The sequence below is a fragment of the Bos indicus genome, chromosome 7 (genome assembly GCF_029378745.1).
Source record: "Bos indicus isolate NIAB-ARS_2022 breed Sahiwal x Tharparkar chromosome 7, NIAB-ARS_B.indTharparkar_mat_pri_1.0, whole genome shotgun sequence".
Taxonomy (NCBI): Eukaryota; Metazoa; Chordata; class Mammalia; order Artiodactyla; family Bovidae; genus Bos; species Bos indicus.
In genome coordinates, this window is record NC_091766.1 from 61,801,747 (window position 1) to 61,818,057 (window position 16,311).

Below are 16,311 nucleotides of genomic sequence, written 5' to 3' on the forward strand. Positions count from 1 at the left end.
CATTTGTTCATATTCTTCTGACTTTCTGTAATATGCAAAAGCTGTAAATGTGGGTGCCTACAAAACTAATAGTAACCTCTTTAGGAAATAAGAAGATATAGAGGGGAGTGATGGAGAAAGAAACACAAATGTACTTAAAACTCAAAGAACTCAAACAGACCTAATGATATGGCAAAAGCATACCCGTTGGACTTAGACACCTATCACCTAAGGGACCTTTTTTTGCTAGCCATCATTCAGGAATCCAGGGACAATGGCCACTTTCTTAAATGTTCACCACTCTTATGCCATACTGGTCTTGATCAGTGAATTGGAAACTCCTCTTTATACCAAGTTCTCACCGAAAAAGCCAAAGGCATATAGTTTCTACGCCGTGCCAGTTTCTTGCGATCTCGCTCAACCTTCTCCTTCTGAGCAAGCTGCTGGTAATATTCAATCAGTTTGTTCATCTGTAAGAAATCAAAGTATTTGAAACAGCTAACAAGAAGCTTAGGAAATACATCAAGTAAACTGACTAGAGATATAATGAATAGAAAAGACACATTAAAGTGGGCAAGTGTCTCCTCCCAGAAAAGAATCGGTCTTCCTTACATAATCTATTTTCAGAATTGAAATGGAACTTTCAAGTTCAACAACAGAAGAAATGAGCAATGAAAAGGCTTGAAAATTCCATGTTCTCTTTTCACTGCTCTTATTACTTCACTGCTTAATTCCCCTCACAACCAATCCTATTTTCCTGGCATGGCCACGGGACCATCTATTTCCAAGTGTGACATTTCATACTCTATTTTCTCGACTCCAACATATATTTTCATTTCAAAAATATAGTTTAATCATAAAAGACATACAACTGTGAAAAGTTCAAGCAATATAGAAATATAAAGAATAGAAAAGAAAATTTCTCTTTTATGTCTCATGCCCATGTTCATTCTTCTCCTCACCACAGGTATCCACTACTACAGGTTAGAAATCTTTCTTACACACAGGCACAGGTATGATATATTCTGTATACATTAAAAAATGCAGGCATAGACATAGAATTTTTATATGTGCAAAATAAATATAGATCTTTATATTTTTCATATAAGGGGAAAAAAACTTGCTCTTTTAAAACTTTTTTACTTTATGTGTGAATTTTCCACTCAGTACATATATTAATAGATTCACCTCATTCTTTTTAAAGGTTGCATCTTATTAAATGGTACAGGTGTCCTAAAGGTATTTAACCATTTCCTCTGAGAGCACTTAAATGGTCTCCTGATACCCACTCTTGTTCTATCAAGTCAACAGTAATTATCTTTTAGAAACACTTATCTGATCCTGTCAGCTCTTCTGCTTTAAAGGCTTCTCAAATGCCTTAACTTGGTCCACATAGTTCTGCACAGTTTGACTCCAAATCCTTTTCTCTATTCACCTACCGCAACGCTCCACTATGGCACACTTGCCCACTGGTCTACAACTTGCTCCTTCCACTTACAAGCCCTTTGCCTTGGGTGTTCCTCCACCCTAAATTCTTTCCCTTCTCTGCCTGTTGTCCTCAGATCCTAGTGCAATCCTCAGATGTAGACTTATCTAATTCAAATTCCCTACAATAAATGCTCACACGCACAGCTTCTCTCTCCTTCACATTACTTTGAGTTTTTCCTTTACCTGGGGATTAACTGATTTTGTTTTCCCATCAGTCTTAAACTCTGTGAGAGGAAAGGTCATATATTCCTATTGCTCAGCATGGTCCCTGACACACAGAATGGAGCATATGCTTGATAACTGCTTGGTAACTGAATATACATATTTTCGTGCATAAGTACAAGTATTTCTGTATGTCAGAGTCCAGGAAGTAGATACTGCTGAGAGACCAAGAAAACTGTACTAGTTCACACTGACAATAGTATATGAAAAGGTCCAACTGGATACACTCCCATCCAGGATATTTTCAGTATTTCTAATTTTAGCTGAGGTCATAGGTGAATAATTATTAATTATTATTTAATTTCCAGTTTGACTGTACAACTTCATTTCAATCACATTTCACCATCTTTCTAATACTCTGCTTCCGAGGCAACAAAATCAGTCCTAATTTACACGGCAGAGATCAATTCACTGTGAACTATTAAAGGATGTCTACATCATGATTGCTACTGATTTCAAGAGCATCTTCTAAATTAGTGGTGTTTCCAAGACTTAAGATGTTTATATGCTGATATGTTTACATGTTGATGATATGATATTTCTGAGAACAAATGGACCTTTAACTTAGTTCATGGGTATATGGAAAACAGAAACATATTATTTCCTTTTTCCAATTCACAAGCGTACAGAAATAAAATTACTCTTAGGTTTCTCTATTAACTTAAGTCAGGCTGGAAAAAAACTGTCATTATGATTTAATGTCTTACACGAGAAGCACTTTCTAAGTGTAAAAGACACCAAAACACACACCATGGATTTATAAGCCTAAGCCATATTCACTGATAAAATGGTCTTTTTCCTCATCTTTCCTCATGTCATCCTCTCTCTGATGACCCTTTACTCACCCGTTGCGTGTGAGGATTTTCAGGTTCCTGCCAACCACCACTAGCTGAAAAATAAAGGAATATTAAACAAGGCTTACATAATCTGATTTTATTTTCACAAAAACAGGTCATCTGCAGGCCACAGACTTAAACTTAAAAACATAAAATCACAGAATTTTCAAGAAAGAGTCCTAGAAATTACATAGGCCAGAGTGCTTAGAATTAAATTCTTTCTTTAAATATAATGATGGTGATAATAATAACCACCACTAGGACCACCTCTACAACTAATACATGTATAATTTCTCTGCCAGGTATTTGAAATGTATCAAACTTCATTTTATTCTCATAATAACCCTCTGAGGTAGGGACTTTCATTATTAGTCTCATTTTACAAATGAGGAAATTGAAGCTCAGAGAGTTAAATAACTTGCCCAAAGTCAAGGAGATAGTAAGTAATAAAGCCACAGTTCAAACGCAGGCAGTCTGACTCCAGAGAATTTGCCCTTACCTATAATATTGTGCAATTTCTATGACCTTGGTTTAGAGAAGAGTTTCTTAACATAAGAAACAAAAGCACAAACAAATCATAAAGGAAAAAATTATTCCAGAAAGCTGAAAGTAAAACCGTAACGAATACTTTCAACAAATGGTACTGTAACAATTTACACAAATTTATAAAAAATTAACCTCAACCCTTAACCTCACAACATTTACAAAATTTGCCATGAAATGGTAATAAACTCACACTTAAAAGCTAAAACATAATATTCCTGGAAGAAAACAAAAGTGAAAATCTTAACAACCTTGGGTTAAGCTCAAGTTTCTCCACTAGGACACAAAAGGACAAATTATATATAAAAAAAATTGATAAACTGAACCTCATCAAAATTAAAAATTTGTGTTTTTCAAAAGATGCTGTTGAGAAAATAAAAAGGCAACCCACAGACTGGGAGATAATATCTGTGAAACATATATGCAACAAAGGGCTTGTATCCACAATATAGAACTCTCATAACTCAACAAAAAGATAAAAGCTCAGTTTAAAAACAGGCAAATAGGCAAAAGATTTGTACAAACACTTCACCAAAAAAAATACATAGATGGCAAATAAGCATATTAAGAAAATGCAACTTAAAACCACAATGAAGTATCACTATACTCACTAGAATGGCCAAAATGAAAAAGACCAACAGTACTAATGGTTATTGAGAAAATGGAACTCTCCTCCTTTGCTGGTGAGGACGTGAAACTGTACAGCTTGACTGTACTTAGAGAAACAGTACTCTAACTGTACTTAGAGAAACAGTTTTCAGTCAAGGTAAACAAACACTTAACCCCATGACTCAGCAATTCAATTCCTCGGTAAACACTTGTGAAAAATGAAAATACATATTTACAGTAAAATTTGTAAGCAAATGTTCATAACCAGTTTTATTCATATGAGCCTCAAACTGGAAAAAATTTCAGTGTCTATCCACTCCAGAATGAATAAACAAAATATGGTATACCCATACAATAGAATACAACTCAAAAAAACCCCAGCAAAAACATGAAAGAATCTCAGAAGCACTATACTAAGAGAAAGAAGCCAGACACAAAAGATTAAAACACTCCAACTATGTAAACTTCTAAAAAAGGCAAAATTACAGTGAAAGAAAGCAAATTAGTTGTAGTCAAGGGCCAGGAGGTGCGGGGAAGGAACTGACTGGGGCATGAGAAAACTTTTTTGGGGTGACAGAAATATTCTATATCACTACTGTGGAGGTGGCTATGTGGCTATACATATTTGTCCAAAATCAAAGCATTCTACACTTAAAATTGCTGAGTTTCATTATATGTAAATTATATCTCAATAAAGCTAAGCCAAAAAAGGGAAAAAAAGTAGGAAGTGCCATTTCACAACCATGAGTTTGGAAAAACTTGAAAGAAGTCAACAGTACCAAGAGCTGCCAAGGATGTGGAGCAGTGAATAGTTCACTCATATATTTGTGGGAGCAAAAATTGGTAAACACGTTTTGGAGAGCTAATGATGTACACATCTTACAACCAGCAATTTTACTTTAAGTTATGCAGAGAAATCCTTGCTCCTGTGACAGGAAACACATGTAAGAATGATTCTAACAGCACTGTTGTTAGAGGCAAAAAATTGAAAGCAACCTAAACGTCCATTCGGAAGAGACTAAAGAAGTAAACTGTGGTTAAGCCAGGCATGAATCACTGACCATCACTACCATCACACCACAAACAAACTGGATAGAGAGAAGTTGTAGCAGGATACATAAAACAAGGTTCTGTTTGTTTCAAGTTGAGAAACACACTTGCTAATAGCTACATATGTTATGTGGAGAACTGCAAAAATATGTAAAGAACTGATGAAAACATGAATTCAAGACTGATGACCATCTCTCTCTAGGAAACAGAAGGCAGATGGAATGGGAGGAAGGTTATACTGGGCTGACACTGTTTTAGTTCTGTTTAATTTCTTAAGCTGAGTGGTAAGTTGATGAATGTGTATTATTTTTACAAAAATAATTTTTTTCCCAAATAAAAACGACTCCTGTTGAAGGTGATACTGTAACTCCTTGCAGGAAATGGCAGCAGTACCAACCTTTAGTACAATATTTATATTTTAAAAGCTGTTTTACTTAGGGCAAACATGAAAAATAATTATGTGAAAAAAATGTTTCAGTAATTAAAAAAATCTTAAGTTTTACCTAATTGCATTTTTAGAACTGCTGATTGATTCTAAACACAAATTTGAGAGCCATTATGATCTCATTATAAGTTTTTGCACATTACTGACACAAAGGCTTACTTATAAATAAACAAATAGTTGTAACTAAAGTGGTTTCAGGGCTTCTCAGATACCAATGACATCATGGAAGAAATGAAATTATTTGTACTTCTTAAAAGCTCCGAGTATTCAATTATCACTGTCAAGATACCCTTACAGAAGCTAGATTTCTAGAAATAAGCACAGGCTTTAAATTCTAAAAAATAAATTATCCAATCCTAATGGTTTATAGTTCAAAAAGTATCAAAAAAAGACTTACGGAGTAACAAACTGAGAAATCTATTTGGATTTCTAGGTTTTGTTTAATCTGATAAAAACAAACAAAATACAAACATGGAAAAAATACACTTGAATTCACTGAACTAAGTGCCACTTTGAGGTTGTTTTTTACGTTTAACTTAAATTCATAAACAAATTTAAACAATTTACTTGCTACACTGACATTAAGACACAAATATTTACTGACAATCTAAAAAGATGGTACAGAAACTTTCCAATATAAATATCATATTTCAGGAAATACCTACCCGCCAACAAACACTTTAAGAAACTTGTTTGTTAAATTTTTGTTTTTGAAGAATGTTTTATCAATATAATGTATGAAATTAGGAAAACAACCAAGAGCTCAGGCTTTCTACACCAAAGCGCAAACTCAAGAAAATCAAGAATGAAGTTTTAAGAACAGAGTTGAATCTGAAAGAACTTCACCCATTTTTACTACCAAGTTATATAAGAAACTATAGGAAATTTTTACCTAATGTCCATCTTTATTTGAGTTACATCAAGTAACATAGTAGCTTTTTAATTGGCTTCCTCATGTATTAGTAAGCTGACTATTTTTCAAACTTTAAACATCTTGTATTGGGGTACAGCCGACTAACAGTGCTGTGGCAGTTTCAGGTGAACAGCGAAGTGACTCAGCCATACATACACATGGACTCATCCTCCTCCAAACCTCCCTCTTATCCAGGCTAGCACGTAACACTGAGTTCCATGTGCTATACAACAGGTCCTTCTTGGTAAGCTGACATTTTTAATGAAAACCTAAAAATGGTAATTTTTAGTAAGTCTAAAAAATTTTTAGAAACTTAATGAAATTTCAGAAAGAAAAAAGACAATGGAGAGTTAGCAGTGCTGTTTATATAAAAAACAAAGAGCAACTCAAGATTCTGAACTGACTGTAATAAAGAGTGTGTCTCTGTTATTAACCATGGAGTACAGAAAATGAAAAAATAAAGGAAGTTTCCTAGTAAAGATTAAGTGCAACCTCTGCTTTGAAACACAAAAATGATGGAAAGGTAATTAACATTTTAGACTGTCTTTAGGTCCAAACACACATAACTTTTCTGTATCACTTATGATATATATAGATGTCTCTTTAAGCATGTGTTTGAATGTTCCAGGACATGGAATTTTTGGGTAAAAGAATAAAAGCAATTTAAAAGTTTAATAAATGTCAAACTGCTATCTAAGGTGGTAGCAGACAAACGATTTTCCTATATTTCTGTCATACTACCAGATTTTAAAAATTTTGCCCAATCAATGGATTAAGTTTTAATATGCATTTTCCTGATTACTAGTAAAACTGAAACATATCCTTTTGCATATTTATTGACTTAAAAGAAATCATCTCACCAAGTTGTGTGCAAAAAAATAAATTCCAATGATTTCTGCACATTCTGGTTATTGAACATTTTTATTTCCATTTCTGAGGGCTGCTGTTCATATTGATAATTTTTTTTTTCTCTTGGGTAGCTTCCCTATTGATTTATAAGGGTTCCTTATTTTTGGTTATTTATCTGTAGTCTGTTAAATATGATATACGATTGGCCACTTTAATCTTTTAAGTTTGTTCATGGTGTATTTCACCATCAGCAGCAATTATTTTTTATGAAGAACATTAATCTTTTGATTGTAAAAAAACATGTTAGATATATAAATGCTATTTTACCAACCTTAAGAATACCCAGTTTCCAATGAAATATCATGGTCATAAATATGAGAATTTGGGAACATAGAAGATTTAGTGGCAAAATACTCTGAATTTATCACCTACCTCCCAACAAGTAACAGAATTCATGATTTGTGTGCAATTACAACTCTGCTGATTTCACAAAATCTCATGCTAAAGTCCACCTCACTCACCCACAGATTTATCTGCCATGCCCACATCTCTAGATGTCCAGCGACAAAATCCACAGGCCAAATAGTAGGCTTTCTTCATGGTGGTCTTGGCTGGGTCATCTGGAAGCTGTGTAGAGATGCTTGTTGCCCGAGTGGAGAGGGTGTGCATACAGCCAGGACAGTCAAAGCAGTTGGCACATCTAGAATACAACAAACAACCACTGATTCATTCAACAAATATTTACCAAGCATCTACTATGTCAAGACATTGTTCTGTATGTCAGGAATTTAAGAGAGAAATATAAGGGTGGCTCCCAAACAAAAAGAAATCAAAAAGCACTCTGTAGAGACTTTTATAAACTGTTTTAAAATTTCAAAAACATTACATGCTAATTATTTTTTAAAACGTGCCATCATCACCAAAGTTCCTGATAACTACAGCATGACCCAAGCCTATTTCACAGAGGGAATCACTGTTAGCAGTCTGGAGTTAACTTTTAGACTCTTCTTACGCTCGCACAGACCACAAAGATTCTGTGGACAAAGAAACGTCACAGCTTATGACTTTAGACAGGAGAGACCAATTGAACAATGGAAAACTGAGAGGCAACAATTCAATAAGCTGTGAAATTGGGTTTGGAAAATAACTGCTTGTTTGCTGTGCCAGAGAGCTGAAACAGAAACCAAATAATGCTACCAAGGTGAAATGGTTCAGAAGGGTGGCATTTTCAGGGCCTTCTGCTCTCTTCAGGCATTACTTTTCCTAGTGAACCAGTCAACATTCCCCTACAGTGGCCCCCATGCCTTTTTGTTTTTCTAGTAGAAAGTTTTCTACTTTTCTACCATCTGAGATGATCAAGACTGTACCTTCAGTCATAGACTTGCTCTAAAGTTCCATAACTCCAATTTTCTGTGATATTTTGCTACTGGACAATATTCTCAAGTAAGAATAATAATAGTACCTACCTTAAAGGGATACTTTGAGGATTAAATGATAAAATAAAGGTATGGATGGCATACAAAGCTGGTTTATATGGACCTGTTTCTCCAGGACAGGAAGGACAAATAGTGGTTTATACCCATGGAGGTACAAGGTGTGACTGGTTGCAAAGGACTTCCACACCATGCTAAAAACCAAAATGGCACCAGTAACAATGAGCATATCTACTACTCAGATCTTGATTTTTAATACCAATCTCTAGTAAAAGGCACAAGGGTTCCTTGGAGAAATGGCTCTGGGACAGAAAATATAGGTAAGCCTGGGGTAAGTAGGAAATTTCTCAAACAACTGAATACCGCTTCACTCCCCCTCAATGCCATAAAATGATGGGGGTACGCCAAAGGGAGACAGAAGTCTACTAAAAGGGGGTTATAATGGCCAAAGCTGGAACAACCTGAGTTAAAAAAAAATAGTAGTATTGGAGTATAACCTGAAGTATACAAAAATATTCACAAGTCCACACTGCTTTAACTAAATGATTAAATAAATAAAAAAGAAAAAAGAGAAAAATCTTCCATGTAAAAGAATTCCAAATAATTCATGGAGATAGCTCTTATGGAAGGGAAGCATAGCTCGCTACTAGTTAAATGTGGGCTGTATTAGTACATTTCCTTCCCGAGTATGGTATGGAAAACGAAAAGGGGATTTAAAAAAAGGTAACTTTACATCAGAATAATCTGACAAACAATAGCTCAAGCCAAGTAATCAAGGTTAACATCTACAGTGAAAAGTCATATTGGTGGTATACACCCCTGATATGATGTGGTGAGAGATACACTTTACCTATGTGATCCTTGTCCCCATAACACATTCTCTCAGATGATGACAAAAGCATCAGACAACTTCCAATCAAGGGACATTCTACAAAATATCTTACCAGTACTCCTCAAAACCAAGGAAAGTCTAACAGAACTTCACAGCAAGAGGGGCCTAAAGAGATATGACTATTAAATACAATGTGGGTATCCTGAATAGGATCCTAGAACAAAAAAATGAGATTAGGAGAAAAATTGAGGAAATCTAAATTTAATAATAATGCTACCAATAATATTCATTAATTGAGACAAATAATACCATACTAATATATGACATTTACAACAGGGGAGACACGGTGAGGATTAAAGGGAATTCTCTGTATCATCTTCACAATAATCTTAAGTCCAAAACTGTTATAAAATACAATTTCTTTTTTTTTAAATGCAAAAGTCACCTTTGGCAAAAAAAATGATGCTAAAAAAAGAAAAACAGCTAATTTCATGTGTTTTCTTACCAGCTATTAAAATATAGCTGTGGAAAATAGGAAAAATGGATCCCAGTCTTACCTGTTCTTTTTTAGTTTGGCTTCAGCCGATGGCATATTTTCTAAACAACTGGGACAATAATGGGAGTCCACCTAGAATGAAACAAGAAATCAAAAAATCATCTTGGCTTGTGTATATACCTGTAACAAATAGTGAAATTTAAAATAAATTATTCTGCAGCAGCAGGTAGAGACCATCGTTGTGGCAAAGAACTTGGACTGTTTCCAGCATAGGGTTTATTCTTATAAAAATCACCTGTTTTTTTTCTTAACCTCTGAATTTCCTGAAATCCTTTTATTTTTCTTTTCTGAATTTTCCTATTCCCTTTCACCAGGGTTTTATGTATTAGACATGTTAAACTATGTTTATGTTAAAGAAGACTCTATGATAATCTAAATAGATTAACACATAATCCAATTTATGAAGCTGTGATCAAATATCCTTTTATCTAATCTAGCTTTATGGGACTGCAATAACTGGACTGCACTTTAATAGTTAAGAGAGATTTTAAAAGTTCTCTAGTTACTGATATATTTACTACATGTTCACTGAAGAAAAGCACAAACTAACAGTTACAAAGTCACCTATAGCCAACCAACTAGAGATTTTTAAATGGCAAATTAAACTACTAAGTTAACAAGATAGTCTTATTGTATTTAGCTCGAAAACATAGTATAAAAATTAAATTCACTGATAAAGTTGCTGCTCAAATAGTCACCAGGAACACAAATACAGTACTGTTAACTTATATTTGCACTTACTTATCATAAAAGGCAAAATGTAATTCATTTCTTTTTGTTCCTTTCTGAATTATGCTCCTCCCTTCAAGTGCAGCTCCAATTTTAGGCTCCCCATTAGAACTTTCTGGACTGCTTCAGCCCTCATTGGCATCATCCTTCCCCAAACCCTAATGGCTTCTGTTTCACAGGTGCACACCAGTCCATAAAAGATACAGTCACAGACTGAATGTCCTAGCTGATGGTGTCCTTACAGATTATGAAAACTAGCTCCCTACTGATCACCAAATGAGAATCTAATCAGTAAATTCTGGAGGTGAAGCTGGACAGGGAGGCATCATAGAGACAAAGGACCTGCCAAAGGGATAAGCATACAAAGTGCTAATAGAGAAAAACAAATGCTGTATATAATACAGCATTGATTTTTCTTTTTCCCTTGTGTTATTTAACTGCTTTTTCTGACTATTCTGAAGAGTATGAAAAATATTCTCAATAAAATTGTAATTAATAATGTGTAAAATGGCTTATAGTATAGGACATATTCTCATAAGCATTTTTAACAGTCCAGGGATCCTGACTGAAGTCCACTGAATCAGGCTGCTTGGTTTCAAATCCTGGTCCTTCCTTCCTTCCTCAAATTTCTGGCTGTGTGACATAATGCAAACATTATGTGTGTTTCTTTAACTGTGAAGTACAAGAGTCATCAGTCACTTCTGTCCTGTCCGACCCTTTGCGACCCCTGGGCTGTAACCCACCAGGCTCCTCTGTCCATGGGATTCTCCAGGTAAGAATACTTAAGTCGGTTGTCATGCCCTCCGCTAGAGGATCTTCCCCATCCGGGTATCGAACTAGCGTCTCCTGCACTGCAGGCGGATTCTTTACAGACTGAGCCACCATGAAACCCCTTATAACGGTAAAGTGGTTTTTTAAAAAAGGTATTTATTCTGTTGGTTTGTAGAATGATTAAAGAAGATTATGTAAAGCACATGGCATACAGAAAGTACTGAATAAGCAGAAACTATGTATTATTAATACTAATCAGCTTTTCCTTCAGGAGCCTGCAAGTAACTCAAGAGCAGGATTTATGTCTTAACCCGTCTTTTAATCCCCAAAGCTTACTGAATGAACACGTGCCAAGTGCTGCAGACGTTTTGGGGCTTTGTTATTCGTTGATGATTTTTCCCTCCCCAGGGTGGGGTCTTCTACATTCTGAGCAATCCCACCTCCAAAGCCCACTTGTATCAGTGAAGGACAGGAATGTACCTCCAGGAGGAGCGCCATAAATATAATACTTTGAGCTTCTTAAACAAGAGATCCGATTCTAAACGCTTTTCTCTCAGCTCACTCCATCCCAACCCTCTTCTCTGCAGCAGGCCGTGGGCTGGGCCAGGAAACAGAACAAGGCAGTCAGAAGGCGGGGTTTCTGCCCAAGGAGGGACAGGCAGAACTTCCAGGATAGGAGGCGCTTGGATGAGAACGACCGCACTTTCCCACTACCTCAATCAATCCTGGGAAGACCGTATCTCGCCCCTCAAGGGGCCTTAACTAAGCACCCCCATATCTTTCCCCCCCACAACCTGCCCAATTACCAAACCCCCTAGCAGATGGCCAGGGTCCCCAAAGTCTAGTTTGTCCAATCAGAAGACGCGCTAGAACAGAAAGGCCGCTCAGCCCCACCCAAGGCCGGTCCTCCTTTCCAAGTGACAAATTATAAGCAAATTAAATCACAGACAAAACTGAGTGACGGAAGACAAAGCCAATCAGCATGCCAGGAAAATGACTACCCGCCTCCAACTGCCAGAACTTCCCCGCTGGTCGCGGTGACTAGGGGGAACGCCTCCCCCATCCCCCAACACACACACTCTTCACGGGACGACTGCATTACCTCGTGAGACACACATTCCAGCGACCGCAGATCGCTACAATAGCGGCAGAAGTAAAGCTGCGACAGCGGGGCCCGAACCTTCTTTTCTCCCTGGACTAGATAGAGAACCCGCTCCGATTGCAGTAAGGACGCCATCTTGTGGGGGAGGAGTCAACGACGCTCCCGTCGCATCACGTGACCCGAGGGCCGGCGTTTTCCTAGCTTCCTTCCTTACGTATTTCAACGTAGACTTTGACGTAAGCTTTCCGAGCAAGTGGGGCTTTGCGCAGGACGAAAGTCAAAATGCGCATGCTCAGCTGGGATACCAGCTTTCTACCCTAGGTTGGGGCCTGTCCTCCAAACTTCGGCTCCCCAAGCTCGTCCCCCTCCGGCATTTTTGTGAGTGTCAACCGCCCGGACGGAGCTCAGAACGTTGTTTTGCTAGATGTGGAATCGCAGATCAAATCCAGACAGACTCAGTACTGTTCTTTCCTTCATTTCTAACAGGAAGGTTGCTCTTTTATTTAAAACTCTCCCGCTCTCACTTTCCAAACAAATCTCCAGAAGTTAGATGGAGGGTTTCTGAGACAGAGTTTCTTGGAAACTAGAAACTTAAGAGTGCACACCAGCACTTCCCCTCCGACAATCTTACTACTGACCTATAGGAAACTTTCACAGATACTATCTCCTTTGTAGTTTCTTAGCTCAAGCTCTTGCATGCAGAAGCTGTATCTCATTTCCTGGTTTTCCATATTTAGCATTAGAACCAAGTCTATATTGTGGATGTTAATGAAGCAATGAAATCAATGAATAGTGTTGCTAGGTGTCATTTACATTTTTCCAGTGCATGCATTAAGGCTTAGACATGTAAAATGACCACTTACAGCTAGGCTGGCAGAGACTGGAACCCATGTTACCTGCTTCAGTTTATTGCTTTTCTCTTTGTACTAGAATTGAAAGTGAAAGTCGCTCAGTAGGGTCCAGCTCTTTGCAACCCCATGGACTATACCCATGAAATTCTCCAGGCCAGAATACTGGAATGGGTAGCCTTTTCCTTCTCCAGGGGATCTTCCCAATCCAGGGATTGAACCCAGATCTCCTGCATTGCAGGTGGATTCTTTACCAGCTAAGCCACAAGGGAAGCCCAGTGTATTACTATCTGTCTGATATTAGAGTTGGTGACTGAGAAGAAATAGAACTGAACAGTAATAATAGTTAACGTTTATTGAGCACTTACTGAATGCAGGACACTGTGTCAAAACTACGTAGTCTCATTTAATTTTCACCAGAACTCCAGAAGGCAGGTGCTATCATTATTTTTATCTCACAATGCAGGACAGTGAGATCCCAGTGCTCTTCTCTTCTCCCTGGAAAGCCTGGCCATAACTGGGGCAGACTGAGATTCCTCTGCTCTGTGACTAGTAGTCACCAGTAGCAGAATCCCTAATGCATAGGATAGTTACCAGCCTGGGCCCTGAGAAGCAGCAAGGCCCAGGCACTGGCATGGGAGGCAGGCACTGGGAACAGAAGGGGAAAGTGAGTCACAGGAGGATACCCGGCTTGATTTCTGAGGCTCACAGGGCCAGCCTGCGTCAGTGGTGCTGGCAGGTTTTTACCAAAACAGACAACAGCCACAGGTTGGAGTTTGCTGATGCGTGCTATTGCTTCCTGGTGTAGTAGACCGGGTAACTGACAATTATCATATACTAGAAAGATCCTAGTTCAATCCTTGTAACTTTCAAATAGAGAAAATGAAGTCCTGAGAGTCAAAGGAACATGCCCCAGGGTTTCTCACTCCTGGTAAAGTAGTATTCTGTGTTCTGATTCCACAAATGCAGTTCCTTGCACACTATGTCAGTTCATTCATATTTACAGTTGAGTAGGAAACCAGTTGCTGTCCTAAAAAGAGAAGAAAGAGAAAAAAGTGGAACATTAATGAATAGCCTACTCATTTTTGCCCTGGAAGTTTGCTGGGATTGCATCATTCCCATTTGGGACACATGAGTTTCACATCTCTAGAATGCTCTCTGCTTGGCTTCAACAGGAATTTCCCAAGCATACCTCAAGCCTAACCAAGGCTTGTCCCCTTCCCCCCACTTCCTCTGCTTGGTGGACTAACCATTTCAGTTCAGTTCAGTCACTCAGTCACGCCTGACTCTTTGTGACCCCATGGACTGCAGCATTCCAGGCTTCCCTGTCCATCACCAACTCCCAGATCTTGCTCTAACTCATGTCCATTGAGTTGGTGATGCCATCCTACCTTCTCATCCTCTGTCATCCCTTTCCCCTCCTGCCTTCAGTCTGTCCCAGCATCGGGGTCGTTTCCAAGGAGTCAGTTCTTTGCATCAGGTGGCCAAAGTATTGGAGTTTCAGTTTCAGCATCAGTCCTTCCAGTGAATATTCAGGACTGATTTCCTTTAGGATTGACTGGTTTGATCTCTTTGCAGTCCAAGGGACTCTCAAGAGTCATCTCCAGCACCACACAAAAGCATCAATTCTTCAGTGCTAAGCTTTCTTTATAGTCCAACTCTCACAGCCATACGTGACTGCTGGGAAAACCATAACTTTGACTATTTGGACCTTTGTCAGTAAAGTAATCTTCCTGCTTTTTAATATGATGTCTAGGTTTGTCATAGCTTTTCTTCCAAGGAGCCAGTGTCTTTTAATTCCGTGGCTGCAGTCACCATCTGCAGTGATTTTGGAGCCCAAGAAAATAAAGTCTGTCACTATTTCCATTGTTTCCCCATCTATTTACCATGAAGTGATGGAACCAGATGCCATGATCTTAGTTTTTTGAATGCTGAGTTTTAAGCCAGCTTTTTCACTCTCCTCTTTCACACTCATCAAGAGGCTTTTTAGGTCCTCTTCACTTTCTGCCATAAGGGTGGTATCATCTGCATATCTGAGGCTATTGATATTTCTCCCTGCAATCTCGATTCCAGCTTGTGCTTCATCCAGCCCAGCATTTCGCATGATGTACTCTGCATAGAAGTTAAATAAGCAGGGTGACAATATACAGCCTTAATGTACCTCTTTCCCCATTTGGAACCAGTCCATTGTTCTATGTCTGGTTCTAACTGTTGCTTCTTGACCTGCATACAGATTTCTCAGGAGGCAGGTAAGGTGGTCTGGTATTCCTGTCTCTCAGAAGTAGGTGTTTTTCTGGAATTCTCTCACTTTTTCTTTGATCCAACGGATGTTGGCAATTTGATCTCTGGTTCTTCTGCCTTTTCTAAATCTAGCTTGAACATCTGGAATTTCTCAGTTCACATACTGTTGAAGCCTAGCTTACAGAATGTTGAGCATTACTTTGCTAGTGTGTGAGATGAGTGCAATTGTGCAGTAGTTTGAACATTCTTTGGCATTGCCTCTCTTTGGGATTGGTATGAAAATTCACCTTTTCCAGTCCTGCAGCCACTGCTGAGTTTTCCAAATTTCCGAATGCTACTCTGTGGCAGCAGGGAACACTTCCTCTGTGCTCTGGTGAGGATACAGGGAGCTGAGATGGCATCCTCTTTTGGCTAAAGTTTGCAGAGGTGACTTCAGGTTAAACACTGCAGCCATTGCCCAGTTGCTGCTGGTGCTGAAGGCAGACCGCAGGCCCCTCAGGTGCTGGCTCATAAGAGATACTTCATGGCCATGCACTCTCTGTGCCACTGATCCCTTACTCCCGCTTGTTTGTCCACTCACCCCTGAGAACTCGAAACTGACACAAGAAGTTCATAGCTCTCAGTGAGAGTGAGATAAGGGCACAGTCATGGAACTACAGAGCCAAAAGTGACCTTCCGTTCAGTTCAGTTCAGTTCAGTTGCTCAGTTATGTCCGACTCTTTGCAACCCCGTGAGTTGCAGCATGCCAGGCCTCCCTGTCCATCACCAACTCCTAGAGTTCACTCAAACTCACGTCCATCGAGTCAGTGATGCCATCCAGCCATCTCATCCTCTGTCATCCCCTTCTCCTCCTGCCCCCAATCCC

At 38.5% G+C, this 16,311-nt stretch overlaps 1 protein-coding gene across 2 annotated transcripts in view; it reads right to left on the reverse strand.

The window, feature by feature from the left end:
* The window catches only part of DCTN4 (dynactin subunit 4), a 32,732-nt gene extending 20,201 nt beyond the window's left edge, over positions 1-12,531 (reverse strand). The window contains exons 1-5 of one of the 2 annotated variants that reach the window (XM_070793861.1): positions 12,358-12,531; positions 9,757-9,827; positions 7,456-7,634; positions 2,535-2,578; positions 342-449 (exon numbers count right to left, since the gene is read on the reverse strand). In XM_070793861.1, coding sequence (XP_070649962.1) covers positions 342-449; positions 2,535-2,578; positions 7,456-7,634; positions 9,757-9,827; positions 12,358-12,492 — 537 coding nt within the window. In that variant the 5' untranslated portion in view covers positions 12,493-12,531. The remainder of the gene's footprint in view (positions 1-341; positions 450-2,534; positions 2,579-7,455; positions 7,635-9,756; positions 9,828-12,357) is intronic. The other variant, XM_019965254.2, reaches the window with a different exon arrangement.
* Positions 12,532-16,311: the final 3,780 nt, after the last annotated feature.